The following is a 27,718-nucleotide window of genomic DNA, read 5'->3' as shown; positions in this document are numbered from 1 at the left end:
GCTCTTTAGGTCCTGGTGCACCTGGTCAATCCACCTAGCTCGTTACGCCTTCTTGTTCCGACCGAATTCGTAGCGAACATCATCTTTACAGGGCTGTTGTCTGGCATTCTTGTAACATGCCCAGCGTATCCTTCCAGCTTTAGCCACTTTTAGGATACTGAGTTCACCGTAGAGTTGATCGAGCTCGTGGTTCATTCTCAGCCGCCACTCACCGTTCTCCTGCACGCCGCCGAAGATCGTCCTTAGCACTCGGCGTTCGAAAACCCCAAGTGCTTCCAAGTCCTCCTCGAGCATAGCCCCATGTCTCATGCCCGTAGAGGAATACCGTCCTTATGTGCGTCTTGAACATTGTGCATTTGGTGCGGGGGTGAATCTTTTTTGTCCGCAGGTTTTTCTGCAGCTCATAATAGGCACGACCTGGGAGGGAGGCACCGATACTACACACGAAATATGACACAAAGTTATTTCGAACTGCAAGAAAACTCCAGCTTGCCAACGACAATCAAGGCAGACTTGATGAAAATCGCTAGTTTTCTTTTGTCGTGTTCCTTCGATCGTTCTGGACAAACTTGGAAAAAGTTTTATGTGCATTGAATTTTAATGATGATTGGAAAACAGTAAAAAGATGCGTGTTTCATTACTTTATATTCGATCAAATTAAAAGGTACTATCGTGGCATTGCTTTTGGGTGTTGCAGGAATTGATTTTCAACCGACTGTTGTCAACTTTGTTGGAATGCAAAAATTTGTTTTGATCAATTACGCGCTTTTATCAAGTTTGTCCATTCTTCAAGATCTGGGCTCACAGTGACAGTTCGTGACAGCAGAATCTCGGCTCACTATGACGTACATAAATTTTGTATCGGTTTCTCCCTCCCAGGGCACGACTTTCACTGACTATGCGTCTTTGTACTTCCCGACTAACATTGTTGTCAGCCGTCAGCAAGGATCCGAGGTAGACGAACTCGTCAACCACCTCGAATGTATCCCCGTCTATGCCTCCTACGCGGGCTCAGTCGCGCTCAGTTATGCCTACCAGTATGTATTGTGCTCTGCAAGATAAATCCACGCAATGCGATTATCTGAAAATGTCGATATACTGTCGTAGTGATAATGAAAATCACCAAATGTTTCAGATTTAGCAAATTTGAAACATTTGTGTCTTTGAAGGACGAACAAATCCAAGCCTACTTGAATTTTGACGTTGCGTTTGAATTGCGCGCATATCTTATGCGCGTTACCGCCGCCGCTGGATGTGGATTTAATATAAGCCCCGCAATACTTTGTTTTCGACGCATTCACCAAGAGTCCTTGTTGCTTCGAGTTTCAGGCGGGTGTCCGCGCAGCAAACAAATTGTCCGCATCTCGTGAAAATCGTGCCTCGACTGTTAAGCCCGGCTCTCCGTATGACACCTTCAAGCGCAATATTGAACAACAGGCACGAGAGTCCATCACCCTGTCGTAGTCCACACCGAGACTCGATCGAACTGAAGTGTTCGTCCGAGATCTTCACGCAGTTTTGCACACCGTCCATCGTTGCTCAAATCAATCTTGAGAGCTTCCCGGGAAAGCTGTTCTCGTCCATGACCTTGCATAGCTCTACAGTCTACAGGTCAATACTGACGTATGCCGCCTTGAAATCGATGAACGGGTGATGCGCGAGAACCTGGTACTCATGGCATTTTTGGAGGTTTTGCCGCACGGAAAAGATCTATGGTCTGTTGTCGAGCGGCCGAAGATGAAACCTGCTTGATAGCTTTCCACGAACTCGTTTGCTATAGGTGATAGACGACAGAAGGGAATCTTGGATAGCACTTTGTAGGCGGCGTTTAGACTAGTGATTGTATGATAATTTTCACACTCCAGTTTATCGTCATTTTTGTAGATAGGGCATATAACGCCTTGCTTCAACTCCTCCGGTAGCTGTTCCGTTTCCAAAATTCTCACTAGAAGCCGATGCAGACAAGCGGCCAACCTGTCCGGGCCAACTTGAGCTATTGAATGGCATCCTTAACTTCTCACATAGTGGGCGCTGGTTGGTTTCCACTGTCCGCTGTACTGACGTAGCCATCGCCTTCGCTGTCCTGATCTTCTGTGCCTGTGTCCTCTGTGCCATTCAGGTGTTCATCGTAGTGCTGCTTCCACCTTTCGATCACCTCTTGTCCGTCCGACAAGATGCGCCCAACCTTATCCCGGCACATGCTCGCGGCACGAAGCATTTGCGGGATGTGTTGAGCTTCTAATAGAACTTCCGCGTTTCTTGAGAACGGTACAGCAACTCCATCTCTTGGCATTCCACCTCTTCCAGGCGGCGCTTTTTTTTCCAGAATAGGTGGGTTTGCTGTTTCCGCTTCAGTCCGTATCGTTCCACGTTTTTCCGCATACCATGCTGCAGAATTGCAGCCCGCGCTGCATTCTTCTTCTCCAAAACCTCCTGGCACTCCACGTCGAACCAATCGTTTCTTGATATCCATTTCACATATCCGCTTTCGGAAGCGTCGTTAATGGTTGCGTTGACTGTCCTCCAGCAGTCCTCAAGAGGGGCCCTATCGAGCTCGTCCTCATCCGGCAACGCTGCCTAAGGATGCTGCGCTTACAGATTGGTGACGTCCGGTTGTTTCAGCCGCGCTAGATTGTACTGAGACGGACGTCGGTACCGTACATCGTTGATGACGGATAGTTTTGGGCGCAGTTTCACCATCAATATTAGCACCACGATAGGTTCTGACGTCGGTTGTGTCAGAGAAGTGCCGTTCATCGACCAAAATGTGGTCGATTTTGTCTGCTGAGGTGATCTCCAGGTGTACCGATACGGGAGGCTGTGCAAATATTCTTGATGATCTTGAAATCGTGACTTGGGCAGCGGGCGTACTCGCATTCGGTCGAGCTACGCTTTAAGTGTGTCCTTGTCATTATTAGTACTTCCGGAGTGTGGGCTATGCTGATTAAAAGTTAAAGAATTGGCCTTAATTGAACATTCTTTCGTTGATCGGCCACCGCCCGATCACGCGCCGTTGCATATCGCCCATCACTGTTAAACCTGTTCCCAGCTCACGTGTGTTGCCGCAGCTCTGGTATATGGTATGATTACCTCTAAACGTTCGAACCATAACCTGTCCAGCACAGCTCCTGCAGCGCTTCGATGCCAAATTTGTTGTCTGATCTCCAAGGAATTTCGATTTTTTTTTCAAAACTTATTTTCTTATTATCCCTGATTATTATTTTTGTATTTCGACTTGCAGTCACAATCAAAAGCTTTGATAATTTTAATTCATCGTCGGCGTTTCTATCCTATGGTTTGAATCTTCTTCAGGGCTCGAAGTTAACCAACTTGTAAAGTGCCGTAGCTTTACACGGAAATATGTCGGGTTAGTTTCTTCATTAACAAACACTGGTCATAATGGGTAATTGCCAGTTCTGTACACACGTCTCGCGCACGGATCCAAACCATGGAATCGAAACGTCGGCGATGAATTAAAATTATCAACGCTTTTGATTGTGATTGCAAGCCGAAATCCAAAAATTAGTTCACAAAATACCAGTCAAGATCACTAATATCCCTGAATAAATGCTTAGAAGTATTCCTAGACAAATTCGTAAAGGAATTTGTAGAAGTATTTCAGGAGTATCACTTGAACTAGAAAAAAATCTTCAATGAACTCCCTGTAGAATTTTGAAGTAACTATGGATCAATGCACGAGTTCACTAATTTGACTTTTGAACGGTGCCGAATTCATTCGTTGCCATGGTCACGTAAATAACACGGCACCGCTCAAACGTCAGATAGTGAACTCGTGCACTGGTCCATATTTGTAACATTCGACAAAAGTAGGCATTGAGTAAATGGAATACTGCCCATAACTGCATGTTTGTCACATTCGACATTTTTGACAAATTCGAGTTAATACCGGGGAGAGTCATTAAATGACAAATACTTTCGACCCACTTACTAAAATCTGTGAGACTGTTCTAGAAAATTCGAAAAAAATACCAAGTTGTTTTCTCACTTTGCAATTGTAACCGCATAACATCACATTGAGATTATACATGAACCACGTAATGCAGTGGCAACGAAACTTCTATCAGAATTATTTTCTGACTATTCATCCAATATGCGATACGAGTTGTACACAATTTTAGCCTTAAATAAGCACTTTTGAATTTTTAGTGATTTTTTGAAATTTTAGTTACCTTCCATACTGCAATAAAATGCAAACTTGATATCCCATTTACTCAATGCCTACTTTTGTCGAATGTTACAAATATGCAGTTATGGGCAGAATACCAAGTGTGCATTTTATGGCAGTATAGGCCTTTTCACATGACGTTTCAAATCAGCTGATCCGGAAGCTCTTTGACAGTTCTTCTATGAAAATGACAGGCCCGCGTTAGCACCGGTCCTCCACCTATGTAAACAAATGCATAGACGGACCTGTTACATGAAAAGGCCTATGGAAGGAAACTAAGATTTATAAAAAATACCAGGAACTCAAAAGTGCTTATTTGAGGCTGATATTTTGTACAACTCATATCGCATACTAGGTGAATAGTCAGAAAATAATTCTGATAGAAATTTCATTGCTATTACATTACGAGGCTCATTTATAAGCCCAATGTGACTGTTATGCGGTTATAATTGCCAATGTGACAAAACAACTTGATATTTTTTTCCGAATTTTCTAGAACAATCTTACAGATTTCTGAAAGTTGATCGAAAGTATTTATCATTTGATGACTCTTCATTGTATTAACTCCAATTTGTCAAAAATTTCGAATGTGACTGTTATGCAGTTATGGGCAGAATAGGTATATCCAAAAACATTCAAAACGAATATTCGCCTAAATTTCCCTTACCAAATCTACTTCGTCTCAACGTTAAATTTATCCTTTTTCATTTTAAATGAACACGTACGTATTGCCGATAGTAGTCGAATGGTGCCGAAACCGTGAATTACCCTACGTGTCCTTTGATCACACGCAGAGAATTACCGGCTATTTAAAACAATATGTTTTTGTTATTTTTGATAAACACTTTCAATTTGTTGCAACTAAACGAATTGCGTTCACTGAACGAAATCTCCCGTCCTAAGTTGAATGATTCGTAATTCACATGGCTTCAAATCTCCAAATACCTTGTTTTGAATGAATATGAAATAATATGATGTACCCATCGTCAATTGTACAAAAATCATCCAAAACTATCTCTGCCGAAGGAAATTGAGCTGATGAGTCCATCTCGTCGCTAGCGGTGCGGAACAACTTTATTTAATTTTTGAATATTAGGAAGCGGCGCAGGTACATACGACCATTTCTAGATTTGTTCATCATTGTGAATTGTAACTGATGAAAATTGAACTAAAATTCCAAATAATTTCCAAACCATAGTCGATTGTCTTCATGTTAAAAAAGCAAAATAATAGGATGGTAGGGGAAGGGGCTGGCATCAATAAACAAGTTTTATTATTTCAAATAAATTTCAAAAAAATTTTTTTTATTTTGATGCAAGAATACTGTTGTTTCAAAAGAATATTTTTTTTTAAATCAAAAATTAATTTTGTTAAACCGTATTGAATCCAGCTGTCAAAATCAAAAATAAAAATTGTTGAACCAAATTGATGGTAGTTATAAAAATAATGAAAAGTAATTGTAAGCCGGCAGATAATAAAGAAATATTGTTGTAATGACTCAGAATTTTTTTGATATTAAAATTGTTTTCTCTGCGTGCAAGAAATGTCTTGATCGGATGGGTCCAGCCCTACTTTTTGGCCCAAGTTACGCGAATAGGTGCGTACGTTCTGTTTGATTTTAATGTACACCTTATTTTTAAATTACCCATGCGATAAACATGGGCATTATAGCTTTGTCTATAAATACCTAAAATTCTGCCTACAAAATTATCGAGAGCGTTTAAAAATCTGATTATGAACTTACCTGTGGATACCTCTCGTAAAAGTGGATGTTCTTCAAAGCCTGTTGTAAGACGAGTTTGACTGAAAATACGGAAAAAAAATTTTCAGTTTTACTTAGAATAAGAATACCTACACTACCGTGCAAAAGCTTGGATCACCCTCTAAAAAACATGCAAAAGTATTTTGTTCTTATCTCTGGGATAACATGTCTAATGTGAAGCTCTTTATGGCTCATTCAAAAGATAATGAATTGATATTTATTAATATTTTGACCATTTTTTTTATTTTTTTTACTAAGTTTTCGCTTGAAGTTGTGACATTTTTTTTAATTACACTGAAACAACATGACGAGTTTTCTCAGTTTAGGTTAGACTAAAATTTTGAATCTATGCGGTATTAGAATTGTAATCTCCTATTGTTGTAAGAGCACTTGTTAAATTTTGGCGGAAAATCTGAAAACTATTCAAAAGCCGTAAAACAGTCATTCAAATCATCGTACAAAGGTTTTGTTTTTTTACAAGGGGGAAATCTGCAAACAGACCCCTGAGAAGGTAAATCTAATCAATCAGTCCACGCACTGTATGTGTGCCATTCTCGCTGAATTGCTCTATTGGTATATGCACAGACATGACCATTGACCTCAGAGCCTTTTCTTCCCGGAGCCACCCGATAGTAACGCAAACTGTACTAAAGTATGATCTATCTTTATGCTTGAATTATCAAGAGCTTGTAATTATCGGGTAAGTCAATTCGCTCCCAAGACGACAATTCGTCCGGTGGGGTGTGCTGCTGTCGTCATGATGATGGTTGACAAGAGCAATGTCAAACTCATTCATGATTTCAAAACATTCGGAACAAAATATTCATTTTCACAGTTTAAGTGAAATAATAAATGATATTGAATGAAATTCAATGGTAGAGAATTCATTTCTCTACCCAATGGTATTTTTAGAGGCAGCGGAGAATGTTTCGAAACGTGTTTTATTCAAGTGCAAAAATCGCTCAGGCGAAAGTTCCAATGAAACTAACCTCACATATTCTGGTTTTCCAACCTCAAACTAGTGCTCCTACCAGCCGGATCTCAATTTTTATGAAAGTAGTGGAATAATATAAAAAACAAAGGTCGTAGAACATCGAGCATGGATATTTCTACTTTCTACCTTTCTCACTTAACCGTTTCACTGTTGACTGTCTTTTATCAAGAAAATAAAACATTTTCCCCATAGAGGCATGTGATGAATGCGTGAAAAATCAAATCTCTCATCCTCTGACTAGTTGCGCTATCAAAGTGTAGATGGCTAACAGTATGTTGCGTTTCGCGATTGGAAGCGTATCGGGAGCATTACAGAGACTTCCTGACTCAAAACCTGAGGGTCGGCACGCTCACCAATAAAACTCGCGGTCAGGAAGTCATCGCACTTAATTTAGTCTACCACAGAAGTCCTTTAAACAATTTATTGGCTGGCTAGCTTCACTCCCACTTTCTTAACCCTTCTTCACAGACAAACAGACGTAACACTTAGAACAAATGTCGATCTAAATCATAGTCACGAGGACATGTACGTCCAATGCTGAAATCGGTGTGTTTGGCCGATATTTCATTAAAAATTTTAGGACACAATTGTTTAATATAGCTGTGAGGATTTTTTTTCGAAAAAATTCTTTTGACATTAAGTTTTACATATATAAAAACAGTATGTCTTATGGGGCAAGAGGGACACCGCAATTTTCTCATATAAAATCAAATGAACTTTTTTTTCCTTGTTTAATATTGCATTAAATCAATGTTTCATACTAAATAAAATCAAAACAAACCATCTTGGACATTCAAAATGGTTTCTGACAATTTTTACTATGATTGTTACAGTCGAATAATATGAGAACTAAATTTCGTAAAATTACTGTTTAACTAGGTATAAGTCAACTTTTATCCCTCAGTTTCCTCAGTTTTTATCTTTACTTACTCTAGAATGTATCGTTTAGGCGGGGAAATGATAATATACAAAATTTGTAAATTTGTGGCATTTTGCTCTGGTGGTCTTTTTGAACCATACGAGTGGCACTCTAGCCCCGTGCCTCGCCGGAAAACCTCATAAGAAGGGACATTTTCACAAATCTAAAATCAACATGTGTTTCTTATATTTTTTGAAATCTGTCGATAACATCATTTAGAACAAGCGGTGAGCTTAGGTGCGACTGGAATAATCTTCAAAAATTGTGCTAATCAACCATAATTTGATCATATATATCTTAAGGTGTTCTTCCTGCCCCCGGCCCCCCTACGCCACCCAGAAGATGGTATAACCAAGCCCTCTGGTGGTGTTTTTTTTTTCACTGCGGTGGGTAGATGGCTGCGTAGCGTAGTCAAGCACTGAAATGAATTTTATTGTAGAAACTACTGAATCCATGGTAAAATTAAGAACTGCACCAACGATTTTCAGCCGATTACATTAATCTGTTAACTCTACCAAAACATAGTCAACATCACTACACAAGAAAATTTCTTCTGTTGATTTAACCAGAGTTGTAGTATTTTTGACTAGAAACATTCTAGATTTGAGAAGTTTAGCATCATACTTTTGACCACACTGTGTTGTACGGTGGGTGTCACGAACTGAAATACAATGCTTTGTAGTGGATGCTACTATGGACATAGTCAAATTTACTACACTTCTCAGTGATTTTCACCAGATTATAGTAAACTAAACAGATTTTTGTAGTAGGTTGAAAATCGTTGGTGCAGTTTTTAATTCTACCATGGATTCGGTAGATTATACAACAAAATTTGTTTGCGTGAGGGTGGTGGAGTATATCTAAGGCTGCTCGGGAGTTTGAACGGTGGAAACATAACGAAGTACAAGTTTCCCTGACATTTGACAATTTAAATTCTACGAAACGCTAAACACGACTCTCACGACATAAAATAACCAACACTTACAAGCTTATATCCAGAGAACCAGACAACCATTCAAGCAGAACATTTGATCGATTGGTCACCACCAGCGAGTGACCAGAGTTAAATTTGCAGCACTAACAGTTGTCTGGTTCTCTACATTTGTGCTCTTTAAAATTCGAGGCTTGGTTTCGATGCATTTTCACCTTAACAGCTAGACCTATAAGAGACCTTACTTAGACGAGTTGTTAAAGTCCGCGGCTACAAAGCAAAGCCTAGCTGAAGGTGTCTGGGTTTGATTCCCGGTCGGTCTGTAATGGAAATTTCTTTTTATTCGTAATGTAAATTTCCTTGACTTCACTGGGCATATAGGGAGTCGATGCCGGTTATGGACCCTTTGCGTATTATGGACCCCCTACAGAAATACATAAAATTAACACTCAAAGCAACTTTATTCCTATGAAAATCCACCGGAAGAACTTCGATTACATTGTTAGTCAGCAGTTTCAGGCAAAATATTTGGTTTGAGACGCATAAATACAGATATTTGAAGAGTTTTGTAAATGAAACCACACAAGAGGGTCCATAATACGCATTTACAGGTGGGTCCATAATAGGCTCGTCGGCAGCGAGCCGGATTACATGGGAATCAAATGGAGGGTCCATACTAGGCATTCGGACAACAGTTTTTCAAATGCATATTTCGCTGGAAAAATCGAATGATTTTGTATGTTTCATAGACGTACTACGAAGCAAAGACATTGAACTTGTTGTTAGACTCCACAAAACGTATATGCGTCTGAGATATCATTGCGGAAAAGCGTCTAGAATGAATTTCAGCTACTAAGGGGTCCATTACTAGCATTGAAACCCTAGTATCATCGTACATGCCACACGATATACGAATGCGAAAATACTCCACTGCACTGTGACGTCACGCATCAATTTTGACAGGTACTGGTCCTGTTGTTTACAGTTTGGACTTAGTACTTTTTTTCGAATCATTCTTAATTTCGTGAAAGTTTGCTGCGAGGAGAAGTCAAATCCACTGAAGATACCCACGGATCGTATTATTCTATCTTCCTACCGTGGAAAATCGTCACCATCAGCATGCTGGTGATAGAAATGCGAACATGAAAAATGATGGAAAAATCGACTAAGTCCGAAACGTAAACAACAGGACCAGCAGCTGTCAAATAAGTGAGGTTAGGCTCGTCATATGCAGCGCTCTATGGCAACTTTGGCAAAGAAAGCTCTCAGTTAACAACTGTGGAAGTGCTAATAAGAACACTAATCTGAGAAGCAGTGGGGACGGAATGCCAAGAAGAAGAAGAAGAAGAAGCTAGACCTATAACTGCAACACTATACAAGCTACATTGCATGCACCCAATCAATTACTCTTTGTCACGTGCACGTGTTGCAAGGATTAACGGAAGAAATATGTTTCCAATTTCCTTCTTCCAAGACTGTGTAATCTATCTGGTATCTACTTCCAAATACTCCTACCGCAGTAGGTACTGCATATTCATGGTAACGAACGGCAACAAACATTGCGGCTATCGCACTTTGCATATCTAACCGACCTTTCCATTTCTAGCCACCCTTCATCGCGAACTTTGGGAAATTCTAATTTGGACCTGCTGCAACATCGTATCGTTACACTGAGCCAGAAATTGCGTACGAATTTCATAAGAGAACGCTTGTGAATTGATTTCTTGACTGGTTTTCTCTCTTTCATAAGATTCTTATGAAACACAAAACGTCCTATATTCACAAGAAATTCTTGTCGTTATCATTAGAGATCTTATGAATATCTTTATTTACCTAAATTCAAAGAGCGATTCTCTAAATACATAATGGTGCTAAAGAATTCCATAATTGATATCTATGATCCTTCATAAGAGTATCTTATAATATTATACATATTTGTATTATGAACGCAATGATCGATGGAAGTTCATAAGTTTTTCTTATGAGTCTCATTAGATGCTTCTTATGTCTTTATTCCAAAAGAATTTCGTATGAAATTCTTACGTGGTTTTTGTTAGGAAGTCGACTGTTTTTCACACGTAATCCATAAGATTTTCGTATGAAATTGTTCAGAAAATCGTACTCCATTAGATTGTCTTATGAATGCCAATGATCAATGCGTTTGATATCCAAAAAGAGTGTCTTATGGAATTATATCTGTCTATGTAATGAGTGTTATTTCATAAGTCTGTTGTGGAATGTTATAAGATTCTCGAATGAAGAACAAAATACTTCTTATGTCGTTATTCCATAAGAAATTCTTATGTACCTCATACGTTCCGTTTCCTCAGTGTACTATACTGCCCATACTCGCAATACAGTCCCATTAGGAAAATCATGATGTCGAGAAAAACGCTTCTAAACATAAAACCCTCCATTTTCGTTTTTCCGCTGCTGTAAGTAGTAAATGCCGGTGGCATTGCTCAATATACTATCATTGCAATGTGCAAAAACCGTAAATAATTTAAATTTAGTAAAACTGGTTGTTTTTTCTCTCCAAATTAGGGTTATTGCAGATGGGACTCGTTATCCGAGTATTTTTCTCACTAAACGCTTGAATACCCGCATACCAGTCCCATTACTGAGGATTCGCTTACTTTGATATCGTGCACCTTGACACATTGTTGTTCAAGTTTACGATCGATTGCAATGCACTTTTCTTTTTGTAGCTTTCAGTCATCAACTATCTTTCAATAGTTGTAATGTCCCTTGAAGTTCTTAAGCTGTACAGTGGTGATAGTAAATGAGAAAATGGTGAAGATTTCCTGAATTCAAATTAACCGTTGCGATCGGCCATATGGAAGGCTTGCTGAAATCGCAGCACGTGACGGGTGAAGGATTTGAAAACTATCAAAGAAAGGTGAATAGAACATGTTTTGGTTCACTTGATGAAAGCGAATGGCGGTTCCCATGATATAGATAATCCTGATGAGAGTCAGGAACATTTCTGTTTCTCGGCATTTGGTGCTGCAAACACTTAGTTTGACTATGTAGATACTGGCGACGATGTGCGTAATCTTGCGGCGGCCAAAGAAGCATTTCACTTCTCGCTGTTGGACTTCAGCCTGCCAGAGATTCTGATAATGATTGGCCGCAGGAAGCAGTAGAATGAATGGAGCAGTAGAATATTCTCAGGCAGGGTTGCGATGGATCTTCTTCGTGAACAATGATCGACGCATCTTCGCGATCCAACATTCGCCAAAATTCATTTTTCATTTTTGCGTCACGAAGAGCATCGCAAAAAGCGAACGGATGCAACGTCGAAGAAGCAAAATGAACACACCGATAAGTGGTTCGCGAAGCCTCTCCCCTCGTAGGATTCATTTATCCACGTGCTGTTCATTCTCGTGATTCATTGCAAGGTTGCTTCTTCTCGTAAAGTCAAGCAAACACTCCACGCTAAGCCAGCTCCACGCAGCGCATGTGTTAAAACTACACAGAATGAGGCAACCAATGCAGAACTGGCTGACTGAGTGAAAATTCTGAGTAGGTCGCACTAATTCTGTGAGTTGCCGACGTTTTCGCCTTCGGCTGTCCGAGATCGATGGAAAGGGAACTGTCAATGATATCCCGCGTGGCAGCAAACAGTTGGCCGTTGGTAAGATGGGGAGCTTTCTGAGATGTTTTCTAGCGAAAAGCCGGAAGGTGGTCGCAAATGCGAAAGTTTTTTCCCCATTTGCTGCCGCTTCGGCTATTCAAATGAAAAAATCTCTGAAAATCTTTAAAATTGGAATGTTTTTTTTAATGTTTTCAGAAGCAAAACAAAAATGGAAACGAATTCCGCATTCCAAGCGTTCCTCCTCTGTGCGCAATTTACTCATTCAGTTTTGTTTACCACCGTTTGCACAAAACTGTGTACAGCCCCTTTGCACAGAATCTGTGCTGCACGAAAAGAGGCCAATTTTGTGCGCTTGGCACTCATTTTTGAGCGGAGCAAGTTTAGCGTGATTGTTGCAAGCCCACATGAAGATGATCGAAATGAATATTTTTCTGTTCTTCGCGAAGAGCAGGCGGCGTGGATCGTACCGTTCACATTACCAAGCGATGGAAAATCACCCGATGATAGCGTCGGGAGAAACAGCGATCCGAAAATGAAACACGAACGAATGAAGCGCCCGAACGGTTGTTTGTGTTTATTCACAGATTCTGTTTTGATGCCTACGAAAATTCATCGTGCCTCGCGTTTCCGATCGTTGTTCAGCAACATTGGTTCTACATATAACTTTTTCCCAAGTAGGTATATGAAATCATGGTGTGTATCATGGTGTTAGCTTCACATCTTCTCATAAGCACTGTGTCATTTTGAATGAAAAGAAAATCTAAAAGTTTTGGAGCAGGGCTAATATTATCCAAAATAACGTATTTTTCAGCACTATGGAGCAAGTGTGCCACCCATATGCAGCCCAGGATCGGCTTAACCACGTGCACTATCATTGCTGGGTTATTCTGCTGCTTTGCGTCTACTAACAATTTCAGTCAAATAACCTGTGCATTTGCTAAAGATTGATATTCAAAAGTTGGCTGGGGAAGTTTTTTTTGTCAACGAAAAACGTATGACGGATTTCACGCCAACTCGACAAAGGGATTGGCAGCACCCCTTCAGAATTCAATGAAACTTTCTGGGTGTGAATACTATGTGAAACTAAGATACTTTACATACTTTGTTTTTTTTTTCAAAATCGATCTAGACTAACATTTGGAAAGGGTCAAAGTTTTTTTTTTACTTTTTTACAAACCCGTATAACTCGAAAACGGTAAGACCTACAAAAAAGTGTTGTAAGGGGGGCTGTCGTAAAATTTCCTGAAGTTTTAGAAAAAAATATTGAAAAAATAAAAAAAAAACATTTTCTACACTGAAAAAATAAATGATTCAAAACATTAAAGTCGATTTAAAAAAATGGCCACTTCAGATTTTGATCATCCTTAAGCAAAAAGTTTCGTAATTAAATTTACTAAAAGTCGTCCATACATTCCAAATTGGGCATATTTTAGAGAAAAAAGTTTTTCTAATATCAAATTTTTAAGTCCTTTTAATTTTTTCAATATTTTTTTTTTCTAAAACTTCAGGAAATTTCACTACAGTCCCCCATACAACATTTTTTTGTAGGTCTTACCGTTTTCGAGTTATACGGGTTTAAAAAAAAGAGTAAAAAAAACTTTGACCCTTTCCAAATGTTAATCTAGATCGATTTTGAAAAAATAAACAAAATATGCAAAGTATCTTAGTTTCACATACTTTTGACATCCAGAAAGTTTCATTGAATTCTGAATGGGTGCTGTCAATCTCGTGTCGAGTTGGCGTGAAATCCGTCGTATACATCATGTTATTCGACCAAACAGTCAGATTGATGAACGATTATTTGCATGAATTGACGTAACTGGCTGGTTCACTGTCATAGCAACCTGGTTTAAGTATATGCTAAATTATCCGTACAAACACTAGGCAGAACGTTGATGTATGTACTCATGTTATTTCGTTTTCCTCTAATAATTTAAATATTACTAAACGAAGAAGTGCCTTTCGCATGTTCAACGGACGTATTATAAAGTAAAGGATGCGTAGCAATAAAAAATCCGCATTCATGAGTCCTCTCATGGCGTAGGGGTAACGCGCCCTAACTAGAGATCAGGGAGTCGTGAGTTCTATTCTCACTGAGAAGACGTGTAACTTTTTAGCAAAACTTTACATCAATTTGTCCATTTAATCCAATTGCAAAATATATGTAATGTTTAGCTTTCTTTCGGTAGTTGTTAAATTTCCACTCGGCTGGTTAGCCGTAAACTACGATTCATAATTAAAAACAAGTAATAAAAAATCATTTTGGTCATACTAGCGCTTAAGTCGACTATGCGAACATAAGCAACAGGATACCTTATCCTTGTTCAAAAGAATCATTCTGTTGCTGAAATATACATTCTTATAAGTATTTCTCCAACACATTTACATTACTAAACAGGCGGCACATTTGCCCCAAACAGTAAAGAACTAATCAAACAAAATTTTGTGTGATAAACTAAAAGTATTTTTCGTTCAAATGCCACATTAACATACACATTTGAATAGTTGCACCTTATTCAACGCTACTCAAAAACAGCCAATATTATAAAAATCCTCTGATATTCGTTTGTTCATTCAAAAGTCAATAGAATTAAGTAAAAAATTGAACAATTTTTATAATAGTACAAAATATTGTATTGTACAAATTGTAATTCCCTTATGAAACATGTTGTTACACTTGTACTTATAGGGTAACATGTGGCCTACTTGCACTTATGGCGCACTTGCCCCAAAATCCGCTAATGAAAATATTTCAAAAGAAGAATAGAGCTATAAATCATCATATTGGATTGATTGTACGACCCATTGTAAAAAGTAGGCAATAACTCCAACATGCTCACTATCACGACACAAGGAATTCTGTTGACAATCGGAATGAATGGGCCGTTATAGCGCCATATGTCTACCTAGTCGCTTTACGGGTGATATTGAGTGCTGTAAAATCGAACCAACAAAGCGGAAAGCAATTTCCAATTTCGACTGATTGATGCGACAAAGCTCATTTAACTTACACCGGAACACGTCATAGATCATGGAGAAAACTTTTCGCATTTCGAACTCGTCATCGAACGAAACTTCTAGGGGTGGCTTTTTCAGAAGTCGGCCGGCGCGGGCAATGTCCTCCAGGCGCCACTGATTGTACTCGTCGATGTTGCAAAAGTCGATCGGATTGTCCAAAAAGCAGCGGCGACGCTTGCGGCGATATGCTGCCAAATCTCCGCCCGACGATGGTGATGAGAACGGGGACACTTCGTCCACTGACTTGGCTCTCGATTCCCACAAGGTAGTCTCCTTCAGGTCCAGGGAGGTTTTCAGTTGGCTGGAATGATGATGAAAGAACGATCAAGAGTTACTGAATACTACTTTGAACTTTCGTTATCATTGATATATTAATGAAAAAAATATTGGTTTTAACTCGAACTGAAGAATAGGAATCGGAAAGAGAAAAGAACAAGCAAACTATCAAGCATTTCAATAAAAAGCTGGTTGTATTTCCAAGACTAATAATGCTATCTACATGTATCTCCTCAATGTATAGTAAGTATCACACCTGGATGGGGAATAGATAACTTTAACGGGTGCTCATTTACCGAGAGCACGGTCGATAGTCGTTTGGGAACCGTAATGAGCTACTAGCACGCTAGAAAATCTAACGTAGTTCTGTTCACACCTTGTTCACAAGATTGGGATCGATTCAGTGATAGTTGGTAGCAGTGTGAAAATACTTACGGTTGGTAAATCGATAAGGCAATCAATACAATACTGGATAACAAAAATCAGGTTTGAAACTATCTAGGATTTCAATGCTGAAATTCAATCTGGACGCTTTTCCGCAATGATATCTCAGACGCATTTACGTTTTGTGGAGTCTAACAACAAGTTCAATGTTTTTACTTCATAGTACGCCTATGAGACATACAAAATCATTCGATTTTTTCAGCGTAATATGCATTTGGAAAACTGTTGTCCGAATGCCTATTATGGACCCTCCCGGGGTCCATAAGAGGAATGTTTACAAATTTAACGTTTCCTATTATGGACCCCCTATTTGGTTCCCATGTAATCCGGCTCGTTGCCGACGTGCGTATTATGGACCCACCTCTTCTTCTTTCTGGCGTTACGTCCCAACTGGGACAAAGCCTGCTTCTCAGATTAGTGTTCTTATGAGCACCTCCACAGTTATTAACTGAGAGCTTTCTTTGCCGATTGACCATTTTTGCATGTGTATATCGTGTGACAGGTACGAAGATACTATATGCCCTGGGAATCGAGAAAATTTCCTTTACGAAAAGATCCTCGACCAGCGGGATTCGAACCCACGACCCTCAGCATGGTCATGCTGAATAGCTGCGCGTTTACCACTACGGCTATCTGGGCCCCTGCAAATGTGTATTATGGACCCTCTTGTATGGTTGCATTTACAAAACTGTTCAAATATCTGTATTTATGCGTCTCAAACCAAATATTTTGCCTGAAACAATGCAATCGAAGTTCCTCCTGTGGATTTTCATAGGAATAAGGTTGCTTTAAGTGTTAATTTTATGTTTTTCTATACTGCCGTGAATCGCAAGTCAGTCCTATCTGTAAAACTAGGCATTGAGAAAATGGGCTATGAAGTTTCCAAACTCGTTTTCCATACGAATATTCAAAAAAATCCACAGGATTGGAATCCTGTGATATCTTTCCGAGAAAAACATAAAGATGAATAAAACACTGTTCATTTTTGTGTTAAACGGTGCGGAAATCTGTAGGGGGACTGATATGCGGTTACTTTTCATTATGGGACAATTTGTTGCTGTTTTTCTCTAATTCTTCCGAACAAATCATATTATCTTATCAGTGCAGCTGAACGAGCATTGAAAGATATGTTGGAAACAGAACTCAACTCAATTTTGACGAAAATGCAGATGGGACTGACTTGCGATTCACGGCAGTATAGGGAGTCCCTAATACGCAAAGGGTCCATAACCGGCATCGACTCCCTAATCCCTGTAGCAATAAAATAGTACTTTTCATTACTCCTTTACGTTTTTTTTTTTCTGTTCGGAACATAAACCACTGCGACCAATATTTGATCTATTGTAGTATATCCCGTGTCCTTTGTGTAGTGCATGTCGTTTTACTTTGTCACTATCGAGAAGTGATAAAGCATTCGGTTTTATTACAGTTGTAATTCCTAACTTGATCACAGGAAAGGATTCTAATTGAAAGGTTCCTACCCTTCGAAGAGTGTGGAGCATGCACTCTCCACAGGCGCGCCCCTTTATCAGGCAAAATCGGATCCCTCGATAAAGCCAAGAAATTACACCGATATTGTCCATGCATCAGAATCCTAGTCCTTACTTCTTCAAACTAGAGAACGAAATAAATAAAAGATTAGAAAACAAATTGTTGAATTCGACTCATTTTTTTTCCTTGTCTCAAGATCATTCTCGGCAACTGGGAAAACCGAGACTTGTCACTTTCAACAAGGTTTAAAATGTAACAAGGACTGAAAGTGTTCCTTTGATTACTATAACATCCTGTTCTCTTCGTTTGAAGCAGTCAGGACTAGGGTTCACTGGTAGATCTTTACCCCATAACGCACCACGAAAAGGTGATCTACCCGCGTTATGGGTCACTCCTTTACGTTACGTAAAACGTTATAACTCTTATAGAGTAAAGTGGGGCAAAAGTTTCTTTTTAAGATTTCCAGCTCAATTCAAAACAAATCTTATAAATGTTATGGTGGTTCGAATGCTATTCAAGTAAGAGACTTTCAATCCAAATATCATAAAAATCGATTGAGATTTGGAAAAGTTATGGCTATTTGTTGTTTTTCGACGTGAATATTGTAATTTTTGGTCAAACTTTCGTTGCATGGAACCAATTGAAGATAAAATCTTTTTCAATAATTTATGTAAGGGCGTTTCTAGGCCTATCATAAGGTTGCTTTGAGGTGTATAAGTTTTTGCATAGATGCTTGAAAACAATTTTTGGCCCATAGTGGGGCAAAAGTTCGAATCAGCGGGGCAAAAGTTCGACCCATGTATAAAATCACGGAAAAATTTGCAAATTGCCTAAAATCCACATATTATCTTCAAATTCAGTTAAATTTGTCTGATCGTGTGAAAATTGTCACCAAAATTTTTCATTTCCACATAGTTTTGTGGAAAACTGCTATTTTTGAGTATATTACAATAAACCCGGTTTTGGGCAATTTTTTGATGAAAATTTAGTGTGTATTTTTCGTCAAACTTAAGCTTACGGCTGGTGTAAAGTATGCCTTTCATAAAAAGATCGATATTTTGTGTTTTAGCCAGCGAACTTTTGCCCCACACTAGATTCGAACTCTTGCCCCACCGGTGGGGCAAAAGTTCGAATAAGACAATTAATTTTGAAACTATTATAACTAAAAATAGGTAAATATTTTGACACAAGTTTGTTCAGCAAAATTATAGCCAATACGTTGAAAATTAAATGTATGGTAATTGTTTTGTTTCAACTGCTATTGTTTTCCTGGAAACTTTGATTATACCACTAAGGTCGAACTTTTGCCCCACCTTACTCTACGTTTCTGGAAGAAAACGTGTTTTTTCCGCATTATTTTGATTTTATATTTTTAAAACAAATAACATGCTTGTAGTTACCTATTGCAAATGAATGACTTAACAATGATTCGTTGTGAATGTACCTATAATTTTAAATATAATCAAAAATCGTTTTTTGGTTTTGGGATGACTTTGATAATGGGCATTACACATGAAAATCCACTACTAAACTACTGTTACTATGACATAATTGCAGCTGGAACTGGGTTGGAAAAAGTTGATATAGAACTTGGATTAGATTTTATGCATTAAAACACAGAATATATAGAACAAATAACATAAAAAGTGTTCAAAACACTTGAAACAAACAAACATGACAAACACCATTATAAGTCTATAAAAATTGAATAACATTATATTTCCGGATAGATATTGTTTTATTCTTATGTTTCGACATTATTTTTAATATAAATCAATAGTTTTCGGAACATGAATAAGTAACAAAAATTTAATATGCAAAGTATTCGGGGCGTTGCATACCTCTAGGCGTTTAACGTTAAATGGAAATTTCTGACTTAGATTACATTTCGGATTTCACGCCAACTCGACACGCGATTGGCAGCACCCCTTCAGAATTCAATGAAACTTTCTGGATGTCAAAAGTATGTGAAACTAAGATACTTTGCATATTTTGTATTTTCAAAATCGATCTAGACTAACATTTGAAAAGGGTCAAAGTTTTTTTTTACTTTTTTTTATAAACCCGTGTAACTCGAAAACGGTAAGACCTACAAAAAAGTGTTGTATGGGGGACTGTCGTGAAATTTCCTGACGTTTTAGAGAAAAATATTGAAAAAATAAAAACACATTTTCTACACTGAAAAAAAAATATATTCAAAACTTTAAAGTCGGCCGTTTCAGATTTTGATCATCCTTAAGCAAAAAGTTTCGTAATTAAATTTACTAAAAGTCGTCCATACATTGCAAATTGGGCATATTTTAGGGAAAAAAGTTTTTCTAACATCGAATTTTTTAAGTCCCAAAGTTTTTTTTTTCCTTTTTTTTATAAACCCGTATAACTCGAAAACGGTAAGACCTACAAAAAAGTGTTGTATGGGGGCTGTCGTGAAATTTCCTGACGTTTTAGAAAAAAATGTTGAAAAAATAAAAACACATTTTCTACACTGAAAAAAAAATGATTCAAAACATAAGAGTCGATTTAAAAAAAATGGCCATTTCAGATTTTGATCATCCTTAAGCAAAAAGTTTCGTAATTAAATTTACTAAAAGTCGTCCATACATTGCAAATTGGGCATATCTAAGGGAAAAAAAGTTTTTCTAACAACGAATTTTTCAAGTCCAAAACTGAATTTTTTATTCAAAGATTTTGTTCTAAACCGTCAAATATGATCGTGTTTTCAAGTGGCTTACGGTTTTTCAAACATCTTGAAGAGACGACAAAACTTAACGTTTATTTAAAGTCGTTTTGACAGGTCTCTAGAGTGAACCTAAGGAGTTTAAAAATGGAATAAATGTTTAACCAGGATTTGGACAAGCAAAAGTTATATTCTATGTTCATGTGTCATAGGAACAGGTAGCATGGAGGTAAGTAATGCTTTTTGAAAAGGCATGATTTAATAAAAAAAACGAGTTGAAGAATTTAAGTATAATTCACCATTTTTACACTCATAGTAAAAATTGCTTAAGATAACGCTACATTACATTTTTGCAATATCTCATCGTTATAGGCTGTTTTTCATCACACGCCAATCTGTCATGAAACGGCCTACTTTCCTGTACTTACAGAACACTTACGGCCTACTTTCCTATAGTTTACAGAACAAATTGCAGAATGATGATTTTTACAGCACGAATCGTAAATTTATCCTACGAGGCTTGCCGAGTAGGATAAATACGACGAGAAAGCGTTTCGTAATGACTATTTACAGCACTGGTTTCAGTTGCGTAATAGCTATTCCCGCACTGCTTACTTCATTGCAGGAAAGTAGGCCGTTTCATGACAGATTGGCGTGATGATAAACAGCCTATTACGATGATAAATTGCAAAAAAGTAGTTTTTGCAATTTCTCATCGTAATAGGCTGATTTTCATCACGCCAATCTGTCATGAAACGGCCTACTTTCCTGCACTGAAGTATGCAGTGCGGGAATAGTCATTACCTAACTGAAACCAGTGCTGTAACGATTCATTACGCAACGTTTTCTCACTACGCAACTGTTTTGAGTTGCGTAATGAATCATTACACAACATTTTTTCAGAAATTGTAAAATGATGGTGAATGCATTCCGATATTATTTCTGATACCCTCCAGTGGTCTTCTACGAAATTGCAAAAAATGTTGTACGTAACTCGTTGCAGAACTTGATTTTTACAGCACTCGTCGTTATTATCCTACTCGGCAAGCCTCGTAGGATAAATTTACAACTTGTGCTGTAAAAATCATCATTCTGCACCTTGTTCCGTAAACTACTATTGCGCAACAAGTTGCAGAATGATGATTTTTACAGGACGAGTCATAAATTTAACCAACGAGGCTTGCCGAGTTGGATAATTGCGACGAGTGCTAAAAAATCGAGTCTGCAACGAGTTGTGTACAAAATTGTGTTGCAATTTGGTAGAAGACCAGGGTATTAGAAAGCATATCATTCACTATTGTTTTGCAATTTCTGAGAATTGTTATGTAATGATTCATTACGCATCGCCCTTGGTTGCGCCACTGGACGCTATCTATTAGATTTCCTAGAATAATCTATGGAGGATTTTTCGAAGATTTATACAGTGACCCCACGCAGTTGAATCACCCACAATTTATGAATCAGCTGACTTCAAAAGACAAAATGATTATCAAACTTGTCACAAAACTTCACAGAATTATTTTTACACATAGTTTCTTATCAGTAAAAAAAAATCTGTGAAGTTTTGTGACAAGTTTGATAATAATTTTGTCTTTTGAAGTCAGCTGATTCATAAATTGTGGGTGATTCAACTGCGTGGGGTGACTGTATGTGCGAAACTGTGGATCATTTCTTGAATAGATCCATAAGAAAATGGCTGGAAATCGACGTAGGGACTCTTCGATGAGCTCTTGTAGGTTTTTCTGGAAATATTCCTAAACGATTGCATTCAGAAAAATTAGGTTAAACCTTTGTGGGTTTTCTTTGAAGAACTCTAAAGGAAATATTTGAAAGATCTCCTAGAGTAATGAATCTTTAAATGCGGAATAGTCAATGGATTATTTTTTAGAATAATACCTGTGGAAATTTATGGAGGTTGGAGTGCTCAACGATTTCCCCGTGCAAAGTCTAGATAAATTCCTCTAAAAAATCCTTGAAAACCATCTTAAGACTTTTTCTGATCGAGTTGGGGGAGCAATCTTTAGCCACTTCTGGAGCGAACCTTAAAAAAGTACCGTAATCCGGGGGTAACATTAATCAGTTTTTATTTCTGGATATATTTAGTTTGAAAATGAAAATGTTACAAGTATATAATAATCACCCATAGCTTGTGACTATACACCGTATTTAATTTTAAAAGATTCAAGTATCTTTGAAAAAATGTAGGCTTTTTTTTATTTAGTTGATATGGGATAACATTGATAACCTATGTGAACAACGTTCGGTGTTATTGAAAATGTCGTTACTTACTTAAAGCATGGCCCCTGAAGCCGAATATGAAGAGTAAATGCTTACAAAACATTTACCTTTTCAGTTATTTCAAATCTTGAACCGCAGAATACGCCTAAAGGTTGGCAGCTTTTTAAGGGGATTCTACATTCTTAACAGTAATTCGTTAATATTGCCTAATTGGACATACTTATGAAAGTTTTGTTAACGGAATCGTTCTCAGCGAAAGCATTTTTTTGACAACCCTCATTTTCCTTGATCAGAACGATTGCAGAACTTATGCGAGACATGAATTTTCGGTAGTGCCATTCATAATCAGGAAGGCGTCAAATGTATTATGTTAGATCCAAGTCAGACTGTGGGTAGAAAAACGGTACACACGATTTTTTCAGTAGCGGTAGTATTGAGAAATTCTTGATGGTCCGAATTAGAAGAGGGTTCGAATTGAACCAGCTTTCCCTAGTAAAATAATCCGGGGGTGACCTCTTAATGACATTACGTTTGGCATAAGGACATTTCACATAAAACAGTTTCATATAAGAACAGGTAGCATTTCAAAGAAGGCATATTATTCTCATTGAGATAATAGTTGAAAAACAAATCAATTGAATCTCTGGATAATATCCTACGGGATTTTATAGATGAATTCCTCGAAAACATTAGAAGAAACAAGAAAAAATATGTAGGATAGTTCTGAGGAAATACTGGAATCTTTGCCATAGTATTTACTGGTGTGAAACCTTAAATTAAATTTTGAAGAATCCATGGAGATTTTACTTCATCTACAAATTCATCTCATTCTCCTACTAAAAAGATCTTCTGTACTTAATAATTAATCATAGATGTGATTTTTTTCTTTTGCCTGGCGTTACGTCCCAGCTTAGACAAAGACTGTTTTCAGCTAATCTACGAGCACTTCTATAGTTTACTGAGGGATTTCTTTGCCAATTAACAATTTTTAACTGATTTCGTACCCGTTCTGAAATATGTTTGATGGAGACGCATGGTTTTCGATTACTTACATCCCGCTTTCCGTGGCAGCGTTGATTTTCTTCTGCTGTTCCAGCAATCGAAAGTATTGCTTCAATTGCCACTCGAACTCACTTGGAAGCTGCAATCTTAGTTGGTCCGTCGTGATGGTGAATCCAATGGGGGAAACCTTCTTCGTTCGGAAAAGTTCCTCCACCACCAAGATCTCCTGCAGGATGGATGGATACACGGAGAAGATATCCGCTCGACTTACGTAGAACAGGTAATCAGCGCACATGTTGGCATTGACTAGAGGCATCTTTCTCTCTTCTTCAAATAACATAGCACCTGTATTCCACCAGAGTATCGGCTAAATTGTCTTCTTGAAAACACGTCCAACACGTTTCCACTCATGACTGGAAGTGAATTGAGCAATTCGGTTTCAACAACTTAAAAAGACCAACCAGGGATCCTTTGATTCCTTCCTTGCACCAATGCCTCTTCTACTGCATCCAGGAACGCACAAATAAATCACTTTCGCAAGCACTTGCCTGGTTTCAAAAACTTATGGAATCCAATGGGAATCCTTTCTCTGTATCACACACAAGACACAAACTCCAGAAGTGAACTGCACCTCGCTATAGCGAGAAATCCCGGGTATGACGTGTTTGCGGTATCGCGGAATAATGCAGATTGCGGAATGCGAGGTAATCCGGACCAAGCGATGATATACTTTCTGCACGCCACCTCGGTTACCACGTTGGATGTGACACGCGGTGGAATCCGGCACATGGGACTGAGTGAGAGTACCTTCGTTTGGCTCGGCTGGTTATGCTCTACTACCAACCGATGAACTTCACTTTGGCAAAGGCTGGCTGGCTCGCGAAAGTTGAAGGTACCTACATATATACGGTATGGTTGCAGTCGTGGATCGGTTACTTGAACAGCGCATGTTGGTTGCCATCATTCCGGCCATTTGTTCTAATGCCAAAAAACATAATTTGAAGTAATTGAATAAATTTAATGGATGGGTGTGCATTAGAGGGTTAAAATTACAAATGAGTTTAAAAATTCGATCTGTCATATCTTTCAGCACTTTCGGTAGTGATTTAAAGAAACCCAGTCCAAATATTATGTAGGTCCATATGAAAATTACTATGGAAAATCTGGAAAAATGAACAGGGGTGGTAAATGAACACCGTGCCTTTTACAGAGGAAAAAACTAATTTCAATGAATTTTCATCATGCATGGACGATTAGAGCATAAATAAGAGTGTTCGGATTGATACGGAGGTTAATTGACGTGAAAAAATCAACGCAAACTAAGATTTAAGAAAACCACGTTTAAAAATTATAACTGATGTAATTTTAAGCTTGGAGGTCTTGAGGTTTCGTAGTGAGATGAACGTCGTTATGATATGATGTCAAATCTGATACATTTAAATTTTTTTGAATAGGTCACAGTCATTCACAGATAAATTTTCTGATATGTAAAGGAAACATTCAAAAATATTTGGTTTGCTTACGTTTATGAAAATGAAATGGTTTCCAGGTCCAAGTAAAATGAACACTTGCATCTGTTTTTGCTAACGGTAAAAATGAGTAAATTTAACTTTTTTAGTCTAAATTCGAGTCGCTTTAGATAACATCTCTATTTTTGATGTTGTGCGATAGAACTATACAAATTCATTGTGTTTCTATCCTAAGGAGTTCTTTTTACCACCCCTTCCTCTACGGTGGAATTTTGAAAAATGTTTCACATTTATGTTAATGTAAGTATAAGCGTACAAGCAAAAAATAAAAAATACATATTTGAGTATTTTTTAACTTATTGAGTTATTTTTCTCGGCTTATTTAATTTGCTTCTTCTATTGTTGGCAGAGAACGAAAAGCAAAACTACCCAAAAACCGAGCCTTACTGCGTAAGCTCAAAATTGAGTTAGTGGCATAGTACTGAAAGTTGAGTGAACTGATATGAAGTCAGTAGGTATTTTTTCACATGGATTCAAATGGAAACAACTTCAACCCTATTAACTCAAAATTAATCCCAAACGAAATTAGTTTAAAAAAATGTAACTTCAGCAACTTTCTCCATTAAAGCATGAATAATAAGTTTCAACAATTCTCGCGAAACATTACTAAAGAATCTATGTACAAATGAGAGATTCTCTCCTCTCTCGCTCTCTTTCGATTATAACAGTGGAATACTGAAGCTTTTGGGAAGTTTTTCACTACAGATCGAAAGGCAATTTCCATGAGAAGCGTTTTATACAAAAAACGCAACAGAAGAGGTTAAGGACATATCCCCATGAGTACCAAAATGGCCTCTAATATGGCACCTTACTTCCCCCTTCGCTTTCCGCTCCCTCCTCCCACACTTCTCACGGTGTTTTGGAGAGCGATCACAAAAAATGATTATTTGAAGTTACTAACCTTATTGTAGAGCGGTGGTTTCTTAACTGAAAGCATTCCATAATATGTTTTTCACAAATCACCAGTTTTTGAATGCAAATACGTAGTTATTGCTGTGATTTGTGTTGTAAAATACCACGCACTTCCGAATCACTTCTTCTTCATTCACCGAGATATTGTTTGCTGGCTTTTCGGTGCCCGTTCTAAAACTCACTTTTAGTCGTATTTTTACTCACAGAAGCAATTCAAAAATCTAATGCGAAACTTGAAACACTTTGATTATTCACGCACGATACTCCTGGGAGCAATAAATCACTTATATTAGTTAATTTGTGCTCGAAAACAGCACCGGAACGCGAATTCACTGAGCCAACATTGTTTATGATTCGGATGCGCCGCTCTCACTGATTGGAAGTGATGTCAGTTTTTATGTTTGCAATTAGAATGGTTTGGATATTCATACACTTGCTACAACCACGTATTTTACAATTTCATAATACTCAAAAGGTGTACAATGTCACAAAAGTTGCAAAACATTTTTATGCGTGAGAAAAACAATGTACGACGCAATTTAACAGCAAAAATGAATATAGGATATTGTACAGTACAATTGACTGTAGAATTCAAATGTATACTGATGGCAACTTTCTCCGTCCGTGAGAAGCGAGAGAAGAGAGGAGAAAACTGCCAAAAATAGTAAACAACACACGCATGGTGTGAAAAATGCTTATAATTTTGGTCAAAAAAACATGTTTTCACTACCAAATGAAATAAATTGTGATTTTGAGTTTTTATGAAGTTGTTGATAAATTCATAACGACAATAATACCTTTGTATGAAACGTGTGCAAGTAACACAACCTACATAATTTTGTTGGTGGAGGTATACATGAAACATGATGATTTATTTTTGGCCGACGCACATAACATTGTGCTCTGCCTTTTGGGTTGCTCGAGAGGGTGCTTTAGCGGGTGGCTCGAGGGGGTGGCAACATTATGTTTACGTGCTCAATGAACCTTCACCTTAATGTGACTCAGTTATTGATCAAAGAGAAAGTAAACAAAGAGAGCCTCTCATTTGTACATAGGTCCTTTAATAATGTTTCGCGAGAATTCTTACCAGCATCAACCTAGCTAGGGTGCCGGTTCCAGTAATGGATTACTTAGAACAAAAAATAACATAACATATGTAATTTCGAAAAGTCCTATAAGAGATCTTTGTGTGTCACTCGCAAGATTTGAACCTTTACAACAAGAAAAAAATATAAAAAGAGAGTTAAAAATATTTTCGCTGAAATTTCTATTGATACGTTTTTTTAATAGTTACGATAATGCTCCAGTAGTAGCAGCTTGGGAATGATGCAAACAATTGCGAACAAAATAGTAGATTTTAACACGAGTTTAACATTTTTCCTTGAGGCTGCAACTAAAATTGTTCGAATGATGCATTAAGATCATCAATAGGACTTTCCTTCATTTCTGGCCAACTCGCCATGGGCGAAAAGCCACTTGAATATAGATAATTTCCTTGATTTTTATTGCTTAATCAGTTGATCCACTTTTGGAACATGACGGAGACTACTGTTCCAAGAGAGCTGATTTTTTTACGAAAACCTCATTATTTCTATGACTTTTTAGTGTGATAAAAGCCAAAATTTAACAAATCGTCTAAACTAGAGGTTTATCCAAGAAGGAAGGCACAGATAATACACACCAAATATGAAATAAAGTTGTTTTCAAACCGCAAGATAACTCCAGCTTGCCAATGACAATT

The 27,718-nt window shown here is 37.9% G+C and overlaps 1 protein-coding gene across 1 annotated transcript in view; it reads right to left on the bottom strand.

The window, feature by feature from the left end:
- LOC5576403 overlaps positions 1-24,407 on the bottom strand; it is a 28,748-nt gene extending 4,341 nt beyond the window's left edge. The window contains exons 1-3 of the mRNA XM_021852321.1: positions 23,587-24,407; positions 15,402-15,709; positions 5,931-5,989 (exon numbers count right to left, since the gene is read on the bottom strand). Of these exons, the coding sequence (XP_021708013.1) occupies positions 5,931-5,989; positions 15,402-15,709; positions 23,587-23,876 (657 nt within the window). The 5' untranslated portion in view covers positions 23,877-24,407. The remainder of the gene's footprint in view (positions 1-5,930; positions 5,990-15,401; positions 15,710-23,586) is intronic.
- Between the last annotated feature and the right edge of the window lie 3,311 nt (positions 24,408-27,718).

This window comes from Aedes aegypti, chromosome 3, assembly GCF_002204515.2.
Source record: "Aedes aegypti strain LVP_AGWG chromosome 3, AaegL5.0 Primary Assembly, whole genome shotgun sequence".
NCBI lineage: Eukaryota > Metazoa > Arthropoda > Insecta > Diptera > Culicidae > Aedes > Aedes aegypti.
The sequence above is the reverse complement of the archived record's forward strand: the minus strand, read 5'-3'. Positions and strand labels throughout refer to the sequence as shown.